At 41.6% G+C, this 25922-nt stretch overlaps 1 protein-coding gene across 4 annotated transcripts in view; it reads right to left on the bottom strand.

The window, feature by feature from the left end:
- Positions 1-25922, bottom strand: part of myo1d (myosin 1D) — a 112293-nt gene that overhangs the window by 41050 nt on the left and 45321 nt on the right. For all 4 annotated transcript variants that reach the window (XR_005204600.1, XR_005204602.1, XR_005204601.1 and 1 more), the window contains exons 12-20: positions 21219-21289; positions 19321-19395; positions 18521-18653; positions 17867-18033; positions 14010-14217; positions 2734-2957; positions 1908-2046; positions 794-898; positions 488-601 (exon numbers count right to left, since the gene is read on the bottom strand). Coding sequence is in view for 1 of the 4 variants with exons in the window: in XM_037754275.1 (XP_037610203.1) it covers positions 488-601; positions 794-898; positions 1908-2046; positions 2734-2957; positions 14010-14217; positions 17867-18033; positions 18521-18653; positions 19321-19395; positions 21219-21289 (1236 nt within the window). In the remaining 3 variants the exon portion in view is untranslated. The remainder of the gene's footprint in view (positions 1-487; positions 602-793; positions 899-1907; positions 2047-2733; positions 2958-14009; positions 14218-17866; positions 18034-18520; positions 18654-19320; positions 19396-21218; positions 21290-25922) is intronic.

Raw genomic sequence — 25922 nt, 5'->3', positions numbered from 1 at the left:
GCAGCCAGTGTAATTAAACTTTAACAGAAGTAGTGTGGTCCATTTCAACTAGTTAATTAGAATACAGTTAAAATGACTGCTGCTTATCATTTATTGTTTTTTTAATTCATTTTAAAATTGCTTCGATTGTTTTTTATTATGTTTTAATCTTTTTTTATGTGTTAAATGCATCATGGATTTTTTTGTTTTTGCTGACTATCACCAGTGGATCTACCGAGCTTCCGGTGAAAGCACAACAGCCGAGTGCGATTTGAGACGACGCTACCCTGTCGGAATTCATGCACTACGCAAGTACAAGTACATAGTGTGCACAGTGTACTACATGGAAGTGTAATAATGGAAGTATCCGCATTGAGACACAACTTTAGTTTTTCGCGGTCGTCATCTTGGTTTTTGGTCGTCACCAAAATACTATTACACCTGTGTCTAATGAGCCGCCCTGTGTCTGTGTTGAAGGAGGCTGTTAAAGGAAGAGAGTGTGCCGTACGTTGTAGAGTGGGATGCTCTTCATGGGTTTGTACTGCTTCAGGGGGTCCATCTTGTACAGGTGGCGATCAGTGATGAGCACAGCCCGGTCCTCCGCCTTGTGGAAACGGTTGATCTGAGAAACACAAAGCTCCTCATTAGTCACCCCACAGGATAAGAGCACACACACACACATCTAAACAGCCTGCAGGGAGGTGGTGCAAACCAGCAGCAGTTGGTTTTACTTGTTTGTACAGACAGATGCATGTTGTGACTGTGTGTGCATGTGGTTAGGAGAGGATGAATGCTCTAAAAGCCTGCGTCGTACCTTGCGCACGTTGCAGGAGAACAAAACTCTCATGAATTTGTCTTTCCGCTGCAGCTCGCTGGAAACCAGAGTGAATGATGACGCTGTGTCGGGGCTGTCTCGCTTCTGTTGGACACAAAAAACACAGTTAAAACACTCTGACACAGTGACACTGTTTAGATGAGGTTGTGGAAATGGACATTATGAATCTCAACACTGTCGCCGGCGCAGAGGCATAATAAAAGCCATCTCAGCACCTTTGAAGCTCACTGATTAACATGTTGTATTTCATTAGTTTAATCTGTACTGTACAGAAACTGTACCCTCCCTTCTCGTATTCATGACCTCGTAAGAGGACATTTTCTGAAAGCTCAGAGTTTACGAGTTGTGACGTGTTTGTTGACGTTGTCAGAAATGGTGGAGGCCACGAAAGTTCAGTTTTAGGCCCATAATAAGTGAATATATTGTAATTTTAGTCGTATTACTCCTCTGTCATTATGCTTTACATTTCCTGCATTATGTTACCAACTCGCTAACTTGCTAAACTGTTTTAACTGGCTTCTAGACGCCGAGAGTAACGTTAATATTGCCGTTGACAAGCAGCAGGTGTTCTCGCGATTTAACCACTTGAACGCCAAGCATATCGTGTACATGACTTCCCATGTTGTAAACACGATTTCACAAGTTTCATTTGAAGGCACCATGTCTCTTGGCTAGGGCAGTGACGTACTGGAGTCTCCACTGGTTGCCTGGCAACTGGTCACAAGATAGCGATGACGCGTATTTCCCAAAATGTCAAACTTCACAAATTCCTTCCAAACAAAAGCAGCCGTACAAGAGCTTGCCGAACAAATGAGCCTAAAATGTTTATTTAAATCAGGAACTTTCTGATCAAATGTTATGAATTTGACCTGACATTTGATGCCAACATTTCCGGCGATACCAAAGAAGTGTTGATGTTTGATATGCAGCCCTAATAGAGATTTTAGAGACACAATACCATAGAGTAAGAGCTGACGCATATAGTAACACTGAAACACGAGAGCATGCATAAACTACTCTCACAGTCTGTCTTTTCTCCTATAAAAACACATATATTACTGTACCATCCCCACACTACCATCCCAATACTCACCAGGTAGTTTCCTTCCCAGGCTCTCTGAAGCCCCAAGTCGGCCCTGTGGCCCTTCAGGGCCTCCAGACAGGCTACCTTGGCCCTCACCTGCAGGGCCTCCTCTGGAGAAAGGCCTTTGATCAGCGTCCATGCCCACCACCTGGAGGTAAACACATCCACACACACACAAAGAGAGAACTAAGAGCAGAAGAAAATCGACTTTCTCCATCCAGATTACTGCACGAGGCCTCGATAGTAGGCCGATCCAGCAGGACCGCAGCTGTACTGTACTTATTGGCCTTTAACTCACACATCCTGACAGCCAACATCACTCTGTATTTTCTCACTGCGCCCAGCTTCAAATAAGATAAAAAAAGCCAACAAACAGACGTCGGGATGAAAGGCAGTGATGAGTCTTTGATGGAGGAGGAAAAAAATCAATGCCCAGTGTGAGCCCAAGGCAGAAGGAAACATGTGTAAGTTGCTTCAAACGGACTCATCTGGATGTAAAATAACACTGGAGGCTGTGCGGTTGGGGTCGGATCCACTTTTAGTTCAGCCAATTCGGGAAATTGATTTTGTTCAAAAGAAAGCAATTTAAAAACATTTTATTTCAAAAAGATTCATCCTCCGTTTTAATGTCATAATAGAGGATGGATGGTTAATTTCTAAACATATAAAAGCAGTTTTACATTATATTTGAAATAATAGAGAATTAATCCTGAACCTACTCAGTAAAAGGACCCACTTAGCAACAAATAGAGCAGCTTGTTATTTGTGTTTGAAAAGCAAGAACCCTGATAACCAGACATCCAGCAGTCCCATTTAAAGGTAAATGTTGACGTACCTGTTATAGATGCTCCTGAGTGCCTCTTCAAACTTGCGCAGGACTTTGGGGGGCGTGGGCCACTTCACATGCCGGCCGTAGTCCTTCATGTTTTGGACGTTTTTGAAGCGCCGGTTGACCTCGCGGATGTACGACTTCACCTTGTAGCGTCGGTAGGCCTGCAGGATGACGAGGGCCGCTCTCATCCGCCGGTATCGCATTCTGGCTATGGCGCCCCTCCACACCTGGAGACAACATGATGAAAACGCATGAAGCCTCTTTAGATAACGGCATTTTCACATGCTTTGAACACAACTACTGCACGGCTCCTTAAAGGGGTTCTTGAGCAAGAAGTACCATCGAAGTGAAGCAGCAGAGGCTGAGATATCCTGACTGTTAATCCCTTTAGCAGTCAAGCTCTTGAAACGCTGGTTCCTATATTTCCCATGATGCACAGCAATAGAAAGGGACCCTACTTTGGCAGCTATCTGAGATTTAGACTTAGTCTTCAGATGAAAATGTTAATTAGTTTTAGTCACATTTGAGTCATTTTATCCTTCAGAGATTTAGAAGACGACGACTCGGAGCGTTTTAGTCGCTGAAAAGTCATCACATTTTAGTCATTTTTAGTCATTTAGTCATTCCTTTTGGTTAAAGGTCCCATATCGTGCTCATTCTCAGGTTCATACTTGTATTTTGTGTTTCTACTAGAACATGTTAACATGCTGTAATGTTTAAAAAAACTTATTTTCCTCGTACTGTCTGTCTGAATTTACCTGTATTCACCTTCTCTGTCTGAAACACTCCGTTTCAGTGCATTTCCATGGAATTGCAACGGAATTGCGTTGCTATGCAACAGCTTGGGTCCATGTTTACTTCCTGTCAGTTGATGTCATTCACATACACTGCAACAGGAAATAAACTGGGACACAATTAGATAGTTTATGTTTAAAACCATGTAATGGTCTAACGGTCTAATGGTATATTTGTGACATCACAAATGGACAGAAATCCTGACAGCTTGTTTCAAACGCACAATTTCTGAATACGGGCTGTGTATTTCTCCGTATATTGAGCGTTTTGATAGTTTAAGAGTATTCATAAAGCATTTAAACCTGCTTTATAATGTAAAAGACATGAAAATCTCACTTTTTACAATATGGGACCTTTAAAATGTTCTCTCTCACTAGATTTATATTGAACATTTCAGTCAATCTAGTTTAGCCAAAACCAATAATTTTAGTCAAACATATTTCCCCATAAGATTTTATCTTATGATAACGTGATGAAAAACATAGGTTGAATGATTAAGAATGCAGCTTTGTATCTCAGAGTCCTCTTGACTGCTCATTAACGATGCACAACTCAGTCAAACCCACTGGTCCGATATGAGAGCCACGCCTCACCATCCAACATGCAAAAATATGCGTTAATCAACCGTTAAAACCCGACACACAAACCTCCAACTTTATGCATTATAGTAGCACAATTGTCAGGACTGAGGACTGAGACAAGAGGAACTGAGACTACATTTTAGTCTTCTTTTGTCAACTATATAGAAGGTTTGATATCGTTACCGTTGGTGTTTAATGATCTCGTCATCGTCTCGTCTTAGTCACGGAAAAAAGTTAATTGATGAACATATTTTGTCATAATTTTCGTTCAAAATGAACACTGTTTGGACCCAGCCTGACTCAAGTCCAGAGAGGACTCATGAAGACCTCTACATACACTTGAACTGATCTTCATGTATAAAGGTTCAGCACTGGAGGAAGGGATGACGGGACATTTAGAGCTGCTGTACTTAGATTTTACTTATTTATTTGGTAGAATATCCACCATTAAACGGGCTATTTTAAGCTCTTAAGCAGTGGTGGTAAAAAGCTGACCATAAAGAGGTACAACTATAGCTATAAATACGGCTGCATACTGCTGTAAAAGCTAATATATATACTGTAAATGTGTATTTCTATGCTTCATACTGCCATTTTCTTAATTTACAATTACACAAAGAAATTGTTTTTCCATTACTCATCATTAGAATTCATTATAGCTTGTTGCTTGTTTATTTATCATACATCAGTGCTCGTAATGTTTGAATAATGTGGATTCAGACTAAAATAAGGACCCCCATACTGCCTGTAACCAGACATAGGTTGAGTGGCTATCAGAGCCTCTAAAACATGAATAATAGATGCAAGTGGGACCCCTGGGACCCATAACTCCTGATCCGCCCTCACTAAAACCACCGCCATATGCTCCCCTTCTACTGTATGCTCTATGTCTCTTCTTATACACACACATAAACACAACTCCTCAATTATTCATACATTTATTAGACCACATTGTACCTAAATAATCAGCCATAGAGTGCATTTAGTGTCAGAAACTAAAGGCAATACTGCGCGAGAGGCTCCTGAATATCATCCAAGTGTAATGCAAAGTAATGATGGAGATCATGAATATTTAATCTTTTAAAGTGTGGGGGCGGCCGGCGGCACAGAAAAAGGATTTCTCGCATTTGCATAATAAAACTGTGGAGGAGGCGTTTTCACCTGATGAGACCGGCGGTGTAATAATTTGCAGAGAAGACGATAAGTCATGCACCGCTTGGAATATATGGAAGCAGCAGATTAATACACTTCCTTTCAAGATGATAACCTCGCAACCGTATCAGCTGCAAAAGTGTGTTTAAGTTGTACTTTGGCATTATATTATAATGTGAAAAGTCACTTTTTAAACTAAAGGAATGTAACACAGAGTCACCTCCACTGGAGAGACGTAACTGAGGGATCTAGTTCAGAGCATTAATTATGAGCTGGAAAGAAGACGCTGCATCACGCTGAGATCAATGAAAGAAAGAAAGTCAGACGTCTAATCACCCAGACGGCCGGCTCGCACTGTCTTTCTCAGAAAAGGAAGCTTTAATTCAGATCTTTTAAGCCCTAAAGTTTATGTAATCGTGTGTTGTGTTCAGTAATCTGAGAGAGAAAGTTGAGAAATCTGTCGCCAGGATGTCAACTGATACAGACTAAAGCCTGCTGGCCTGGTTCGAGGTTTCTGAGCACAAAATCTGTGATTCTTTGACCTGTTTTTGTTCATTATTAAAAGCTCAAAAATAACAACAAAAGACAGCAAAAGCAGGGCAGATGAGAAAGTACAGAGTCCTCCATATCTATTGTACTTTTGCCCTTTCTTTTGTCCAGGTCTTTGTATTAGAAAGTTTGTCTCACTGTCTGTATTATCTGCTGAAAACTAATTATATTTTACGAAAAATCTGAAGGATTAAGCATCTCCTTTATGGGTTGAGGAAATTCACACACCTTTAAAGCTAAATACAAAATTAAAATAAATAGATTTTTCATCCATACTTTCACTTGTTTATGTTAATTTTGCACTAAAGTTATTAATAAAATGAGAAAATACTCAGTACTTTTCATTTGTCAAGTATTTAATTCACACAGGAGTATACAAAAACAGGCTTTACCATTTGGTTATTTCATATAGACTATCTATTTATTTATCTGATTACCAGAAAACATGCTATATTGAGATGTATATTATTACCATCGAGATTTTAGATATATGTCGGACTTTTCTTCTGCCTTTCTGACATTTTTTGGCCTATTTTCTGAGATTTTTGGAAATTTTTCAGCCTTTTTTTCTGAGATTTTTCTGACATATTTATGTACATTTTCCGGCCTTTTTCTCAGACATTTTTCCAATTTTTTTCGGACAATTTTTGGACATTTTTCCAAAAATTTTAAAAATTTTTCTTATATTTTTACAGACATTTTTATGCCTTTTTTCTGACATTATTCAGACATTTTTGGGCTATTTATTTATTTACTTTTTTCAGACAATTTTTGGACATTTTTCGGCCTTTTTTCTAAGATTTTTCGGACATTTTCCAGACTTTTTTTCAGACAATTTTTTGACATTCTTTAGAATTTTTTTTCTTACATTTTTCTGAGATCTTTTCTGACATTTCCACGGACATTTTTTTTGTGCTTTTTTCTGACATTTATCAGCCATTTTTTGGACTTTTTTCAGACAATTTTTGGACATTTGTCTGCCTTTTTTTCTGACATTTTGAAATGACCTATATATGGACATAAGATTTTGGCCATATCGCCCAGCCCTACCTGAAACATACAGTCTTACAGCTGAAAACAGAAACTGTTTGTCTTAGCTCATGCTATGTTTAACCACCTTGCTTCCTCCATAAAGACAAACAGCACAGACTGTATTTACATCTAAACATTGTGTATATACTCTGTGATTTCTGTATGTTTATGCCAAGAAACCAACATCTATTCAGGTACAGAAATAGCTCCTCTAATCCGCTGTTATTTTAAGTCTCAAATGGTGCTTCTCTGGCGAAATGGCACTGACAACCTCCGTTTCCTCCACGCTGCACCGTCTCTAATACATAATGGATGAGAGTGAGAAACATATTCATCACTAATCGACCCCTGAGATGACTCTCCCACATGCTCAGGGTGACGGCGGTGGGAGGAATGAATGAGTTTTTTACTTAGTCGTCTCTATGTGCAAGGTTAAAAGTTACTTTCATTTAAATTCAGACTGTATTCAGAGTGTGACGGTGAATTAGGCAGAGCAGTCGGAGCGGACGTCGGGTCAAACAGAACTGTCAGCTAAAAACCCGGACGCTGAACGCTCCTCTGTGAGTGCAGTTAAACTTTAAAGTTGGTAAACAGAAATCATGTGGGGGTGTGGAAAATACATTCTTGCTCAGTATATAGCAATATGTGAATTATCAAGTTTAAAAATCCTGCTTTATGGTCTATTTGACTCTAAATGGGACCATAATTTACTAAATGAACATCATGCTGTATTGAAGAAGACTTGAAACTAGAGATTGAGAACATAAACTCATGTTTACAATGTTTACTGAGGTAATAAATCAAGAGATAAGTAGGCTCATTTTCTCATAGACTTCTATACAATCAGACTTCTTTTAGCAACCAGAGGAGTCGCCCCCTGCTGGCTGGTAGAGAGAATGCAGGTTTAAGGCTCACTGGTGATAAGTTGCTTTTGCCAACACTGCTGACAGCATGAATTAAGATCTTATCTGTAAAAATCTCTTAATATGTCATAAATACAGCATTAAACATTCATCTAATTACATGAAAATAGTACGATACCCCGTTTTATTAATATCGATACTTTACGGATGACAGTGTTTTAATACGAGCCCTGAGTTGCGTCGATGTGCGACCGCGCATCGACGAATAAAAAACAATTAAAAAATGTTTATATGTGTAAAAACGTACATACAGTCCCTTTAAACATTTCTAATTAATAAAAAAAATATTTAAAGTTCAATGTTCTGCCATCTTTTATTCCATAACTTTTCCTGATGTTTTAGATTTTTGCAGTGGTATTGTTTCAGTATTGGTGTTGAGATATTTAGGCAGGGTATTGTATCGTATCATAGTCTCTATATTCTATTGTTTTCACTCTAATATAGTCCCTCAGTATATAAACCACTCCTCTACCTCCTCCCCCCACACAGACCCATATGTGCTCACATGATACACAGAGCAAAAAGTGGCCAAATTAGATTTCCCAGTGATCTCAGTTAAGATGTTGGTGGGATAACATCCACATGGTGCTTCTCGGGCCTGTGCCAGATCAACAACTGTGTTTATCTGAGCAACACATCACTAATTACATTGTGTACGACTGGAAGCAAAGCAGGAGGAAAAAGACCATAAAGAAACGATGAATCAGATAACAGCAGACGTAAAGTGTCTCTGCTGTCTGCGGAGCCTCATTACGGTGTGTGACAGGTGGGAAGTGGTGAGAGGTTAGACTTATGATGGGTGGGGGGCATCCAGTCGAACACACAAACACATTCTCTGCTTCTCAACCGGCGAAGAAGCAGACTGCGATGACGCTGGTGAAGCTGATGAAGATGACACTCGGGGGGGATCGTGGATAAATCAAGCCAATAACAAGGCCCCTGACGGTCTGCCCCCTCACTCTCCTGGCCAATAAAGCCATCTGATCATCCTTTTAGAGACTCTGCCATCATGGTAGCCTGCCCTCACCGCGCTCCGGGGCTCGGGATTTACGAGCTCATCAAAGCCAGATTGGGGATCTTTCGTCGCAACAAAGCGGGACAGATTGCTGGGGTTTTACTTGAGGAGGGGGGGGTTTGAAATGCACACAGAGTAAAAGCATCCACATATCACACGAGCCAGGACAACTGGTGAGAGGGGAAGGTTTCGGTTGGTAGCAGAGAGGAGAGGAGAGGAGAGGAGAGGAGAGGAGAGGATCCCATTACTGGCTACTGAATGTCTTTAATCTAAAAGCATTGCAGCTCCAATAAAAGGCCATTAACTGAACTGCAGTGTTGGCAATTTAAAAAGGTCCGATACAAAAACACCACGTCACCTCGTTGTCACCAAGAAGGGGGAAAAAAAAACATGACCAAATTCCGACATGGAGAGACAGATAGGCCTTTCTGCACCACTGACACACTTGCTGAGTTTCCACATCCTCTGGGGGTATTGAGCCGGTTTTCCAGTGACACGCTCGCTGCACACGGTGGGCGGAGGGAGGCGGAATCAAGAGCGCGTGACACAATTTAAGCGAGGCTGCAACGTGCTCTGACCACAGCCTGTCACAGGGGAGACACCGAGGCCAAAGGCACAGGCCAGCAGTCATTATCATAAATCAATAAAGTGCTCGGGTGAGCAGCAACATCGACAACAACACATTCTCATTCCTTCAATCATATCTCCCACTAATATGTCAGCTTAAAGACTCAGCTCCGGGATAATACTCTAACAATGTGAAACAAACGCGGTCAAAGTGAACAATACAGTCTGATTAGAAGAGACAGTATTGACGAGTAAATTGAACATCCCATCCATCAATTAGACGGGACTGGACACCATAGATTGGAGGAATATTGACGATCGTCAGCAGTTTAAGCTTAAAGTGACACACACTATTCAAACATTGAAGGACACACAATGAAATCAACTTATTGAGGAAGTAAAGCATGAATAAAACATGAAATTAGTGTAAAAGAATGCAACAACACATGCTTTCTAAATATCTAAATATGGTTTGTAGATTATCGATAGTGCTGAACAATACAATCTCTACACAATGGACTTGGGTGGGTGTCCTTTACTTAATTACTAAGAATCAGTGCAGTAAGAACTGACTGGAGCTGAAACAGTCCATTCATTGATTAGTCCAGCGACAGAAAACTAAGGGCCGAATGCATCGTGTGCATCCTTGAAGTCAAACAATTGTGTGGAATACATTTAATTCCTCATAAAACATTTGCATTTTCTAAATATTAACTGGGGCTGTCAAAGTTAACGCATTAACGCAACTTGCGATTTTTAGGTTGTAGCGGGTTACGTTTAAGAAACTAGAAAACTGAATGAATCCATTAATGCAAAGGAGGCTTAATAACTCCAAACTGGACAACAAAAACTGGCATGACATATATATCTTTTAAACGAAATTGTCTTGTTTGAATAGGCCAAAAATTAAACTGTAGCCTATTTCTAACATCATTTAACCATCTTAAAGTGAAAAATACAACCATAGGTTATTTTAATTAGGGCTGTCAAAGTTACCGCGATAATAACGCGTTAACGCAAATCTGTTTTAACGCCACTAATTTCTTTAACGCATTAACACAACTTGAGATATTTAGGTTGTAGCGGGCTCAGTTTTAAAGCTAGAGTGAAGATACTGGCATCATATGAAACTAGAAAAAACCATGATCATTTTCAAAGGGGTCCCTTGACCTCTGACCTTCAGATGTGTGAATGTAAATGGGTTGTATGGGTACCCACGAGTCTCCCCTTTACAGACATGCCCACTTTATGATAATCACATGCAGTTTGGGTCAAGTCATAGTCAAGTCAGCACACTGACACACTGACAGCTGTTGTTGCCTGTTGGGCTGCAGTTTGCCATGTTATGATTGGAGCATATTGTTTTATGCTAAATGCAGTACCTGTGAGGGTTTCTGGATCAATATCTGTCATTGTTTTGTGTTGTTAATTGATTTCCAATAATAAATATATACATACATTTGCATAAAGCAGCATATTTGCCCACTCCCATGTTGATAAGAGTATTAAATACTTGACAAATCTCCCTTTAAGGTTCATTTAGAACAGATACAAAATGTGAGATTAGTTGTCAACTATTAAATTAATCGATTTATTGGCTTGAGTAATTTGCGAAAAAGTACATAATTGCACAGCTCTTAGGACAGCTTGCATTAAAACGTGTGCGTATTGTAGGGAGACGCCACCGCAGTAATGACAACCCCGGATGATGGCAAAAGGAAGTGAAGACAGTAAAAGACAGTTTTCTCTGAGAACATGTGAGAACAGAGGAAGCACACTTCCTCTCTTCCACATCCAGCAGCAGGATTGTTGTGAAGCCATCCTCCTCTGATCTGCTGCAGTGTTGAAGGGTTTATGTGGAGGTGAAATCTTTGGATGATAACTTAAACACTTTACAGGTTCAGAGGGGGGGGATCAGAGGATTAGAGATCATGTTTCTGCTGAGGTCTAGCAGGAGACAGATCAGTTCTGGACCGTTAAGCAGCAGAGAGGAGGCACTGCTAGCTTCACACTAAGTAGCCTGCTATTCACAAGAGGGCTGCACAGATTACTCCCTTTGCATGTCAGATACACCGAAACCTGCACTATTTACAAGTTATCCACCAGGAAACAATACAAAAAAAACAACAAATAAGGCTCTTTATCCTTTTAAGGCATTTTCATTTAGCTCCTGCTCAGACAAGCCCCCCGTGGCCACGCCGTGAAAGCTGACTACCCAAGACATAACGCTCGCCACGTCTGATAAACCTACCGCTACACGGAGACTATGTAAAGCTTTGGAAAGCAATTAAAGGTGGCGGCTCAGAATACACAGAGGGGGGGGGGGGGGGGAGTCTCTCCTCTCGTCATCGCCGCTGCTGTGACAAGCGCCGACAGTTATTGTGATGTGGATGGCTGAGCTTGGATTTATGAAATATTCATTTTAACACGGAAGGGAAGGTGGGGGTGGCCTATGTATAATTTATAACATCTGTATTTATGTTGGATTGTGTGCCTCTTTTTCTCCTTCCAGTTGCCATTTCTTAAAGTGGCAATGATTTAGAGGTGGATATATCAGTGTTGATGCACACTGGAGCTATCACCGTTAATGCATCCGGGCCTGATTGCAATACATTTCAGGTCGGGGCCGCTGCAGCAACAACAAGAGTGGAGAGATGAGGTGAGCACATGGAGAAAGGATTGAAGGATGGAGAGAACAGCAGGATTAAAATGGAGCCTCCTCCGGACCCAATCCTCTCCTCCAGCTACTCCCTCCTCCTCCTCAAAGGAGGAGAGGTTATGGTAATTTAAAGGGAGTAAAATGAAACACAATGTTCTCCCAATTTTGGACAAGCAGCGGCAACACAAGGAGCCACTTAACCTGTCTTTAGGAGTGTGCAGATTCACAAATTGTGTTTTTTAGTTGTTTGATGGGGCGAACTAAGCGGTATTATTCTAAATCCACGAGGCAAACGGAGGGACAAGAAGTGTGTCTGAGCCTCAGTCGCAGGCTGACAGACAGTCCTGGCACGGCGGCCCCGACTGGCATAAGGCTGCGTGGTGTGCCAGGTGCTGATAAGGGGATTGCTTGGCGCAGCAGATCAGACTCAGGGTTGGGATGTTTGTTTGAGTAACAGCATGATGGATACAGGAGTCAATGCTGCTGTCACACCGCTATTTGATTCTGTGTGTCAGTGAGTGCATACAGCACGTGTGAGCATGCATGTGAAGCACATACTGCGCGTCTGGCCTTGACAGAGGGCAACATTAAATACGCTCCCTCTGTGATGTTTGTTTTGGTGGTGATTCCTCTGGGCTTTCCCTTCGTTATGGAAGCCTGCTTATCCTGGGAGATACTAGATAGAGTTTTCCTGAGGGAGAGGATGTCTGGTGTGTCCGTGGGAAGAGCCCGCAAAGGGTCACACGGATCAATACAAAGGTCAACCAATCAATCCGCTACAGGAGTTCATTTGGCTGGAAAAGCCCCTTTCATGTCTGAGAGCTCGGAGATACTCACGAGAAAGGTAGACATGAAAGCAACACAATGTGGAGGAATCTGTAAACATGATTCCGGCGCCGCCGTGAGGCACACGTGCATCACGCGCTGTGCGTAGGGCACAAACAGCCTGGCTGTAACACTGACGTTTGCCACTGAGGTGTCACGGACCTCGCGGTAAAGACGGCTCAAATTTGGAGCGATATTTAGCCCCTTTCCCAGTAAGGAAATAGTAATTACTAGCAGGACATGTTTGGTATCAAAAAACTGAAAACTGAAACCTGCAAAGGCCTTCAAAAGACAGTAATGTTAATGCCAGTCAGATGATCCACCATCATTTTCAGAGGGTTATGTCAATCCTGTATGCACAAAAACAACACTGAGAAATCTTGCCTAGGGCACCAAATTGGTCAGGGCCGTCTCTGCATGATTCTAATATAATAACAGGTTCTGTATAAGTGTCAATCACACGGTTCCCAGGTGTAGGATATAGTGATTCAAGAGCTCAGATGATGCATGCAGAGTGTGCAGAAAACGCATTGATGTATCTGAGCTACCTGCCTGTCAGTCAGAGATGCCATTTTTGAAGCATCCGGGCGGTTTGCACTGTGCATCTTAAATCTGACAGCCAGACAGAGCAGTACACCACAACCCATCTCTCCATCATCTATCACAGTAAGTTCTGCTCTGCGCGCCGATCCGACACGTCGTGATCCGACACGCCGCGATCACACCGGGATACTGGCATTCTCGCCTGAAGGTGTCGTCACACCGCTAACACAAAAAAAAGAAAATCAGACACAAGGAGCATTTGTGTTGCTGCCCGAAACTCAGAAACATCTCAAATTCTAAATCTGCATCCACTCACAGCTTTACTGTGAGCTGTGTGGGTGGAAACCTTCACCTGAGAGATATCAGGTTCCAAATAATACAAGATTATATCATATGGTATAATGTGTATAAACATTTGAATAGAGTTTTCTAGTCTCCGAGGTTATTGATATGCAGAACGAGGACCGGCGGGTTTCTATGAGAACACTGAAAAAGGATGTTGGTCTAAATTTAAGACAAAGTCAGGAAGAGAAAAATTCTGAATTTCCCATGAGGTCAGAGCAATAATGCATCAGTGTTTTGCTGTCTGATGTCGGTATCTGAGTTCCTGTGGTACCATGAGGTGGTCAGACTCTCACCTTCTGGAGGAAGAGGACGATTCTCTGGACCATCTCCACTCGCTGCTCCTCCAGGCTGAAGAGGGTACGCGGCGTGCGGATGAAGACCTTGGTTTTGCCGTAGGCCGCGTCTTGGTCAAATCCACAGCCCTGCATGAGCTTCTTCACCGCATCTTTGTCTGATGGCAAGTCATGGTTTGGCCACGTGAACTCTGAGATCATCTTGTATCTGGAGGACGGACAGAGAGGTCGTATCAGGAAACGAAGCAGCTAAACAGAAGACATAATCATTTAAAATGTAGATTGCTGCAGGAAGGAACACTAAGTTCGACCGTGGTGTAGTTCCTTTATAGGCGAAATAACAAAATGCCTGGACAACTGTTGGATTAGCATGAAATGTGGTAAACACATTCATGTTCCCCTCAGGATTAATTGTAATAACTTTGGTTATCCCTTGACTTTTCATCTAGCATCATCATCAGGTTGAATTTCTTTTGGTTTCTGATCACATATCTGCAAATCTAACGGAATCAGCCTCAGCTGTACTTTGGGTTTAGTGTTAATTAGCAAATGTAAGCATGCTAACACACAGAAATAAGATGGTAAACATTACACCTGCTAAATATCAGCATGTTGGTGTTGTCACTATGAGCAAGTTGGCAAGTTGATGTTAGCATTTAGCTCACAGAGCTGCCAGCATGGCTGCAGACTCTTAAGTGTTATTACTTAAATTGTATTGGGTTTTATTAGGTCAATATAACATTAACACAAACATTGTCAGTGAGGAATAAATCAAAATGATACAGTACAATTTATAATCCACACTCGTCTCCTAGACTCTCTGTAATTGAATAATTTATGTGTTTCCTGTGTGTTTGTTCAAAATGTCATTTTTTCTTCTTTTGGCCAGAGGGGGGGAAAATGTCTCTTTCCTCAGATCATATTATATCTGAAGGAATACTGAATAGTCCTGTAGAGATCATCTTAATTGCTAAGCAAGTGTGGGACTTTGCTCCTGGCGTGGTGCCGTGGAAATCATTTAGTACATGGAAAAGAGGATTCATTAATGTATAGTGCACCTACAGCCCAACTCAGGGGGTGAGGGGTCCAATTACGCTCTGAAGAGTCTTTTCAGTGGTATAATTGGATTGAAATATGAGACCTTATATTCTTCTTTTTATCAACCTTATGGTTTTTGAAGACCTGTGGAAGCCTGTTACGAAAGTCATGAGACTACATTAAACTGATGAATTACAGAATGCTTTTTGTACACTGACTTTATGTTGATGGAGCGGAGTTTGTCCTGAAACAGGTTGTGCTGCTGTCAGTAAAGCTCCTTCCTGTACTAGCAGGTGTAGAGGGAATCTTTAAAGTTAACAGACACTAGAGAGGAAATCTATTCATGGAGATATGTGTGTGCACAATACAGCATTTCATGAGGAGAACATGCGAGGTCTCATGTTAAAGCGTGATCAGCGCAGGCTATTTGCCAGTCGGTCATGAATGATGGTAACACTGAATAAGTCAAAGTTAAGTAAGTTGACCAATGGAAAAGGTTTTCTTCGTCTTTGAGGGGGTATATCAATTATTATTATTATTATTATTAGTGGTGGTAGTGGGTATGACGACTGTAGATTTGGCATTTTTTCACATTAAACTCGACAGTTTAGGTGAGTTTTATTTTGTTTCTGTCCAGTTTGAATGAAGTGTTTTACGATGCTCCGCTACGTACAGCTGATCTCAACATAAACAAAAATACATGGGGATGATGGCGCAAGCTGAACGGAGAAGGAGGCGGAGGTCTGCGCTCTAAGCGTGCCATTCTAGTTGCAATATTATATTCTTTAACTTCAACATCAGTGTTTTGTGTGTTTAATCAAAATGTTTTAAGTGATATAGAACAATTCTCCATAACATAGGCATTTAACAAAAGGAATGTTCTTGTAATTTGTGAGGGTTGCTTTGACACTAAATATTATATTAGTAATGTATCGGACAATTTTTTTTAAAATATCCTAAATAATATTAGTAAAATATCTAGAGGAAGAAGGACGTACAGGATGAAAATAGTGATCTTTAAAAAAAAAAAATGTATGTGTTTTGAGAACCTTTTCACGTGTCCAAATCTACAGACCAAAGAAAAACCTAAAGTTAATGTGAAAACGTGAAATAATCGAGAATATGAGGATATTCCAGGACAGCAGTGATACTCTCCGTCTTCCAGGATCCAAAGATCCTGGCGCTTGTTTACAGACTGTCACTTCACAGCCGACCCACTGACGAGGCTGTGATGTAATACTGAGTCCAAATGCATCAGCGAGGAGGACTGGAGTGACACAGTTGGATGACTTGTGAGCATGTTATGCAAAAAGACTCATTAATCCTCCGTCCACCATGATGGTCTCTACGAGGGCAGCGTCAAATGGGACAGCTGGGGAAAAAGGGCAAGGCCACAACAAGTGTGTGTGTGTGTGTGTGTGTGTGTACTAATGGTAGAGATATGTGGTGATTTAAGTAACCAAAAGTATTAAAAGCAACAAATCAAAAGCAGCCTGTCTCATCTGTTCCACAGCGGGTACAGCATGTCTGGGTCTTATCTGACTTTATGCAGTGACACTCGTCCTCCGCAGGGAAACATGAGGTGACGTTTGAGACTCCAAGGATCCACGTCTGTCCATTGCTAGTCTCTAAAGTCCCGCCCTGACCTGACTCACATCAGCCCCGACTCTTTCTGAAGCCTCGGCCGAGACACAACTTCTCATGAAAGATCTTAAATGTGAGACTTTAATGTTCAGGGTTAGAGATATTCAGGGCTGCAACTGATGATTATTTTCATTCATTAACTCTTTAGTCTATTAAAATTATAAAATAAATACATTTTGAGTTGAGTTAAATCAGCTGAAATACATTTTTTAACATGAAAAGTAACTAGTATTAAACTTCAAACGTACCTCAAATGTCATGCCCGGTACTGTAAATACATATCTTGGTCAAATTTAAGGAATCCTTATCAAAAATGTTTATTTATATAACCTGTTTACAGTTAAAAACAGTATTTCTATCGGCCTCAGAAGGAATCCATTATCTGCTTGCAAACAAACGAGTGCTAATGGGGATGTAAACAGACTTGTAATGTCAGGTGCTCGAGCTTCTGTATGAATAAAACATGAGTTATTAACGCAGGTCGTCGACTAGCTGCTGTTTGCTACGTTACCACAATAAAAACACACGGTGATGTTTGCAGCACATTAAAGTGTTTTTACAACAACGTCTCTTTCTAGTGATTACGATCCAGCCCGCTTTTAATCAAGGTCAGAGGACAACAAAATTATGCTCGTAGGAAGCTACTGCAAAAACAAGAAGAAGAAGATGATGAAGGGGTTATTATGGGATGGCTGATGGGGATTTTACTGATTAGCTGCAAGATTAGATTAGATGTGAGCTGATTAGAGTTACACAACACATATTTACTCCTCACAGTCAGGAACCGTCGTGTAAATATCCTTCATGGCTGCCCAGCAGACACTCAGGGCTTCAGCATGTTGGTCCAGAGCGAGTGAGGTGAGGAAGAGGTGTTACTCAATCACCTCTTCTACACAGATTTTAAAGCTAGTCCCATGAGCAACATATCTAACCTTCAAATCACAACCCTAACATGATTTGATGATACATCAAATTATGAAATATGCCTATAATTTGGGAAAGGGAAATGATGAATCTAGTGCAGGACTGACCAGTAGCAATAACTATCTTTATTTGATCCATTAGAAGATCCAAATCCTGACATGTAATAACTAAAATATTTAAGGATATAACTCACTGAAACTAGGTTTATGACATGGTCAGGGCGCTTAGAGAGATTATTATGTTGTGTGTACCTCTGTAGGAAGCGAGGATAAGTCTGTCTGTAGGCGAAGCCGGCACGCCGCACCCTGACGTTCTCCAGCAGCCCGAGGTACTCCACCTGGAAGCGGCAGCGCTCCTGCTCGAAGAGCAGAGGGGACTTGACATCGTTGGGCTTGATGCAGCGGACGTAGTAGGGTTCCTACAGAGGGCGACAGACTGTTAACAACTGGAACATACAGGACTGTGTGCGTAAGCTCCATAGACTGTATATAAAGATGGATGATGCGTCTTCACTTCCTCCAGACCCTGTACAGAAGTGAAGCTAAAATATCCCGGATACGGGAGCTGCCATCTTGAGATTTTGACGTCATTTGGAGCCAGAGTCTGCTCAGTAGTGATCGGGCGGTGTAGCCGCAGTATTAAGGTCACGCGTCTGAACCAATCAAGAGCCGAGCACGGCCACAGCTCGTCAGCAAGAGACTCACAGCTGTCAATCATGACGTCTCACCTTCTTTTTATAGCATCAAATAACTAATTAAAACCAAACTTCTCAGAAAAAGTCACACTTGAATATATATCAGCGTGATAAGGACTACCTACAATGACAGAAACCATCTTTGGGAAACATTTATTTGACTTTTTGGTTTGGTCCATGTCCCATCCTCTAACCTATCCTGACTCCTCACCTTGCAGGTCAGGTTCTCCACCAACGAGATCATGGAGTTTTTGAAGAGCGTTGCAGCTGTCAGCGGACGCTTGGTGACCTCAGTGATACTCAGTTTCCCCTCAGGCCACATCCCTTTCAGTACCGGGTTAGAACTGGAAACAAGAAAGGTAGAGTTGTACAAGTAGAGATTACAACACCTAAATAACTACTGAGTAAAAACAGATAACAATCACAGCACAAGTCAGTGTTTTTAGCCGTGCAATATTCATCAGAAAATACGCAATTTAGGAAGCTGGAATCAGAGAATTTTGACTTTTGTCACTTAAAAAATGACTGCGTTAACGCGTTATTATCGCGTTAACTTTGACAGCCCTAGTATCTTGTTATAACATTTGAATGACTACGACCTTGCACAATTTGTATTTTAATGTTAACTCTGGATACAACACCAAACCAAATAAAAGTTTCTTCCATTAGATCACGAGCACCCACGTTAAAACATTTCTGGCTGCTATCCAAATATCCTGCTTTTGACCCGAGCAAAGAGCATCGTAAAATACACATTAGACAGGTCAGGAATTACTAGAGCTCACACTGATATTCAGCAGAGGAAAAATCACCAGAGGACTGGAGGAGAGGAGGAGAGGAGGAGAGGAGGAGAGGAGGATAAAAGCCAGCTGAGAGGAGATTAGTTGTACTAGTCCTGTGCTGTTCTTTCTGGAGGGGTGTGATGTAAAGGAAGGAATACAGCGAGTACAGTGTGTGGAGGTGATTGAAGCGGTGTGTATTACTCTGTGTGTGAGTAAGTGTGTGTGTCACCTGTTGTACAGCAGTCTCTTGAAATCCTGGAACAGAGTGTCTTTGTTCTTATCAATGAAACCCACCACTGAGTAGCTGAGGAGAGAGAGGAGAGACGGAGGTAAATGCATATGTACATACCGTCCTGCTTACTGTTCTTAACCGGTAACATCATAACTACATGATCACTTTAACCTTTATCTAAATATAACTCTGAATCATCTGATAATTTACACTTTATTAGGTACACTGTTCTAATACTGGCCCCAGAACAGCCTGGCATGGATCCAACAAGGTGCTGGAAACCTTCCTCCTGCTCCATGTTGACGTGATAACATCACACAGTTGCTGCAGATTTGTCGGCTGCACATTCACGCTGTGAATCTCTCGTTCCACCGCGTCCTAAAAGTGCTTTATTAGATTGAGATCTGGTGACTGTGGAGGCCGTAAACCTGAACTCATTGTAATGTTGGTGGAACCAGCTTGAGATGAGGTGATTTGTGGCATGTTATCCTGCTGGAAGCAGCAGCCACTGGAGGATGTGTGTCTGTGTCCTTTAGTGGTGCAACGGTTCAACAAGCACACAGTTCGCTTTGCATTGCAGTTTTTGGGTCAGGTTTGGAGCGTTATTTAACCTCATTCATGACAAGCTAGTATGACATGGTTGGTACCAATGAGGTTTTCTAGTTTCATATGATACCAGTATCTTCACTATAGCTGTAAAACTGAGACCTACAACCTACAAAGCACAAGTTGCGTTAATGTCTTGACCACGTCATCGAGTTGAGTTGCAGCCACATGTTTTGCTGATTAAATAATAGCAGGTGTACACGTGTACCTAATAAAGTGGCCACTGGGTGTATAAATTGTGGTCTGAGTGAATCTAAATATAAGCTGATCCTTATGTTAATATCCACTTAAAGTTAATGTGTGCTGTTAAGTGATGAAGCAGCTATAAACAGCAGAGCGGTTGCACTCCCTGCTGTGAGATGTGAGGTGCTCTCGGCCTCCTGCCTGCTCTAAGTGGCTCCGGGATCAATCCGGCCTGCCAGTCAGGCCGCCTCTGCCCGAGTCCTCCCCCGGGTGGCAGACACTTAGCCCTCACAAATGGGCTCAACACGTTTCCCTCAGAGCACTTTTTTTGGGAGGCTTAGCGTGTGTGATTTATTCATTTAAAATGGTGCCCAAGTGCTTCTGGGATTGGGAAGCGGGGCTGTCAGTTTGTGGGACGTCATGCAATGAAGATAACGTTTAAATGAGTGTGTGTGCGCAAGTGTCCTTGACTGTGTGTGTTAGTAGTAGAGTAGGCGCTGTTCCACATCAGACTAGATGGTTATTTTGATGTAATTCAGTTCTGTTTTGTTGCACTACTGCAGCAGACTACAATGATTCGGCACTTGTCTGTGTTCACAGTATAAATTAGCACTGCAAAATGCAGACAATGTATATGTTGCAGTGCAAATGACTAAAATGTGTTGGATCTGGAGTCTGGACAGACGTTTACGTTGCAGTTTTATTGGTGCACAGAAATGTGTTTTTTATATTTTCCATTAACCGATCTAAGGCATTATATAAAGTAAGGAGTCAAAGGAATTATGCATCCCTACTCAGAAAGTAACTGTCTGGTGGTAAATATTCAAATCCAGAGGGTTGAACAGACGGATGAATCTGGGTTATGAAAAAAGCATTTGGTCAAAATGTAGTCGGAGAGTGTGAATGAGTGGAGCTCCCACATCTCCAAACAGACATCAAGTTGAATTTAAACTCCCATCTGCTCTGCAGGCAGCCAGAAGTACAAGACTGTGGTTTCAGTGGGCAGCTCAGAGGCATGAATATGTAAAAATGTACAACTGTGGGAAAAGGAGGATGAATCACCGGTAAAAGCTTTTCCTGAATAAATAAAACTTTAAGACACTTACACCACATCTCCTGCGTAGTGACGGACGCGAAAGTCTCTGTCAAACTCCAAACTCTTGTCAGTTGGTGAGAGCTGCAGAGAGACAGAGAGACAGAGAGAGAGCAGTGAGTGAGCAATAACAATAAAGGGCATCTAAGAACAAAGTATTAAAAGAGGGAAGGACAGTTTACTGTATACTTTTATACTTTTTCTGCATCTTGAGACCATTTTAAAAAACAGCTGTTTTGCTGCCGTCAGGCCTGTGAGCAGGCTCGGGGAGTAACAGATTACATAGAACGGCATTACGTCATTATTAGGATACCAACAAAAGGTAACTGTATTCAGTTACAGTTGGTAAAAAGGTGTAATCAGATTACCGATACATTTAGTAAAAATGGAGATTATTAGCAGATCACAATTTTTTGTTTCTTTCTTTCTTTCAAAATGTTTTTTTTATTGATTATCAATAACTCTACAGTGAAAAGATTCTGTTTTGCCCAACAACACTCACAACACATCCATCTACCCACACAAAAATAAATTATAGACAATACAGAGAAAATAATACACATTAATAGTAACAGAAGTTAAGAGATAAAGGAAAAAGAAAAAGAAATGAATAAAAAGAAAAAGTAAAAAGTAAATAAATGAATATATATATATATATGTATATATATATATAAACCGATCAGCCATAACATTAAGACCACTGAGACGTGAAGTGAATAACATTGATTATCTGGTTACCATGGCACCTGGCAGTGGGGGGGATATACCAGACAGTGAACATTTTGAACTTTGAACTTTGTGTTGGAAGCAGAAAAATGGTCCAGCGTAAGGATGTGAGCGACTTTGACAACAAGGGCCAAATAGTGCTGGCTAGACGACCGGGTCAGAGCATCTCCAGAACTGCAGCTCTTGTGGGATGTTCCCGGTCTGCAGTGGTCAGGACCTACCAAAAGTGGTCCAAGGAAAGAAAACCAGTGAACCGGCGACAGGATCAGACCTCGAGGCTCATTGACACACGTGGGGAGCGAAGGCTGGCCCGTGTTGTCGATCCAATAGAAGAGCTACTGGAGCTCAAATTGCTAAAAAAGTGAATGCTGGTTCCGATAGAAAGGTGTGAGAACACATAACGCATCGCTGCGCAGCCGCAGATTGGTCAGGGTGCCCATGCTGTCATAATGTTATGGCTGATCGGTGTATATGTATATAGTAAATCTGTGTGACTTAAGTCTGACACAGGTTCAAATGTAATGAACAAATAGGACAGCTACCCTGGAGTAGAAGAGGAAAAGCCTCCCCTAATACATTTTGGCTACAATAATTCAATATCATTTGCGAGTAGCCTAACTGTTGTCTTCATCAGGACAGTTTGGGTAAATAGTTCATCATGTAAATGTATGCAGCCCTTCTGTTATTTCATACAGGTTAAACCAAAACACTAAGAAGGATTTGCAAGCCTGCAGATGAAACCAGATTCAGTGATGTGGAAAACACCAACGCTGTCAGGTTGGATGAAGTCTCACAGGAAAGAGGAGGAGAAGGAGGGAGAACGAGAGAGAGAGAGTAAGACAGGAAGACGTGATGAATACCATTCAGGAACGGGGGCAACAGAGACGGTGAGACAAGGACCGAGGAAGAGGAGAGATGAATGTAGCGTGATGGGAAGAGACAGTGCAAGCAGAGTGTGTGTGTGTGTGTGTGTGTGTGTGTGTGTGTGTGTGATACTGATGCCGGTATGTAGGCCAGTTAGCAGGAGAGCAGGGACGGAAGAAGCATGAATGGAACTGCAGAAAGGTCTGTCACAGCCTAGCAACAGCTTCTGATGAGCATGATTACACTTCCTGTTTCATCCTCGTCTGCAAAGCTGCCGGTGACTAGTAAGTGTGTGACGGGTTGTGCTGAGAGGAGTAAAGTTGTGTGTGATTCACTAAAAGTATTATGCTGACATCAGAGACTAGAGGAGGGAGACAGGAGTGGAGAGAGGAATCCCACGCTCTCATAACAACCCCACAGAGAGAGAGAGAGGAGTGATTAGCATGTAAGAACAGGAGGCCAAGAGAGCAGGAAGCTGCAAGATTAAAGCTCATGTTAACAAGCAGGTCTTCATCTAAGAATGAAGCTCAACAGTGAGTTTCCAGAAGTGAAAATCCCATTCATATTCTGAATTAAGGATATAAATTATTAGCCATAATGTCGTAAGCATCAAAGGTAGACAAATAAAACATTTACAGCTACATTGTCTTATACCTAGATGCTGTTTCTGTCAGCCGAGCCAACGCAGTGCGTTCCACGACTTTGCGTCTTTGTGAAAGTGTTGACTGACTCATCGTAGCGCTCTCACAAGACAATCACACAGACGGTGAAAGAAGGAACAATCCCATATGAGAGCAACTACTGCAAACACAATAAAAACCTCACAGAGACAGACAGATTTACATCAGAGAGTTGAATGAATCAGTCGGACTGAATGAAAACCACACAGGACAGATCCCAGTGAAACTCCTCAGTGAAGTCACAAAACTGTTTACCTCCCTGACACTTCACAAATCTACCGACGCACTGAAGCGCTTCCAGTTGTATTCTCTCAAGTTTTTTATTGCCAACACAGTGATGTGCTCGTAACTTAGATGACGATCGGCGTGCTCACAGTTTGGAGAAGCAGACAAGAGCGCCGGCACGGAAGCTAAATAATGTACTGCTGTGGACGCCACGTATCCCAAAGTCGCAAAATAACACAAACTAACCAGTCAATGCAGCGGTAGACAAATCAACTTCTCTGTTCCTCGAGGTAAAATGACTGTTTTTATGAATGGCTTTGAAGACAGCATCATAACGGCTTCAGTCCCAGTCAGAATGGGCTGTCTGATGTTGAGGTGAAGCGGTGAAAATATTCTAAATATAGCATATACTTGATTGGATATTGATTTGTTTTAGGTAGCTATAATATGTTTCTTCTGCTCCCGTCCACAGCTGCTTTACCTCGCCGTCAGGCAGCCCTTTCTGACGGGAACTGAAGTCGTCATATCCCTCTCGTCAAAGCCACCAGACTACATTCACAAAAACAGTCATTTTACCTCGTAGTACGCAGAAGTATACGCACTTCAAAAGATCACAACTAACCCTCTCAGTTATTTCCAAACTTAGCACAGCTAACTTTGACTCAGCTAGTGCTAGCGTTCACATTATTCATAACCTTATTGATTGGCTTCGATTAGCTTACTTTGGTACATCACTGCTTTCTGCAACGGCTGAGTGGGACACAATTAGAAACACTTTCTCTAATATAGAGCTCCAAACACCATTTCAATAAAGTCTCAAGATCTTAATTTCAAGCCTGTAAATCTCCACAAGAGCTTGACATGACTGTCTGAAGATGAGGAGATAATCTATTTGGAAATGAAGAAGACCCATTTCCAGGAGATAAATACTACTGACACTTGGAGGAAACAAACACATGAATGCACACAAACAAACAAACAGAGAGAAGAGAGAGACAAACAGATGCACTATCAGACAGACAGCCTGCATCTGCTGGAAGCCACACTACCCCGCATCCATCACCATCAGTTACACACACATGCACTTACAGCACACAAACAAACATGCACTAGTATGCACACACACAACCACACACACTTCTTGGCAGCTTTATTATTAGCACCTCCTCTGTGTTTGGGACTCAGCCTAGTGTTGAGACCGAGGGTGTGATGGAAATGGCTGTGTGTGTGTGTGTGTGTGTGTGTGTGTGTGTAGACGGAGGACACACGAATAGAAGCAGAACAAGGTCAGACTGAATGAGGAGTGGAGGAATATTAAGATGAGCCAACAGGAGACTTATATTATATTACACTTCTAAATCAGAAGTAATAATCAACAGTGGGAATAAACACGTACCGATATTTATCAAGCTTATTTATATGACAGCATTTATTCCTCAGAGATATTACGACCTGCAGCATGGACACAATTATTCCAGGACACACTGGGAGATGTTGGTTTTAGTGCTGAAACAATTAGTTGATTAATCTCAGCTTCTAAAATGTGATTTATTGTTTTGCCTTTTCTGTTTTTTTAATCATTGCAAATTAAATATCTCTTGGTTTTGAGCTGATGGATGGAAAAAAATCAAGCAATTAAAGACATAATTTTGGACTCTATAAAACTGTAATGGGCATTTTGGACAATTTTGACTTGTCTCCAACAAGTAGCTTGCAAACTACCAGTATCTCGCTTTGACCGTTCTGAGCGAGTGGCTCGCCAAAGTTTCAAAGAATATGTAAATTTGAAAACACAAAGTCACTTCGGAAACCTGTTTAAATTTCTATCCAATCAAATTCACAGACATCCCGCCCTGCCCCTTCTGACACAAAATGATTATTTGCCAATCAGCTGTCAAATTAAACGAGTTACGCTGCCGTGACGCCGTAACATTAGGCGATGTTGGCCGACTTGCAAGCGCACACCGGATTTGACAACAACCGCAGAAAATAGCCAATAAAAGACAAAGAATATCCTATTCTCATGAGGAATGGGTCGTTTCTTTTCACGAATGTGAATGATAAGCGTGTCAGTTAGTTAAAGATGTAACGTCGAGCGGCACTTCCGCAGTCCACGACAACTTTTTATGGGACCTTCCGGCTGGTAGCAGTCCACGAACAGAGGAGGTAAAGGAGCTGAATACAACAGTCTCTGTTTACCAAACTGACGAAGGCTGACGCAG

The sequence above is a fragment of the Sebastes umbrosus genome, chromosome 20, assembly GCF_015220745.1.
Source record: "Sebastes umbrosus isolate fSebUmb1 chromosome 20, fSebUmb1.pri, whole genome shotgun sequence".
Lineage (NCBI taxonomy): Eukaryota > Metazoa > Chordata > Actinopteri > Perciformes > Sebastidae > Sebastes > Sebastes umbrosus.
This window is presented reverse-complemented; position numbering and strand designations above follow the sequence as displayed.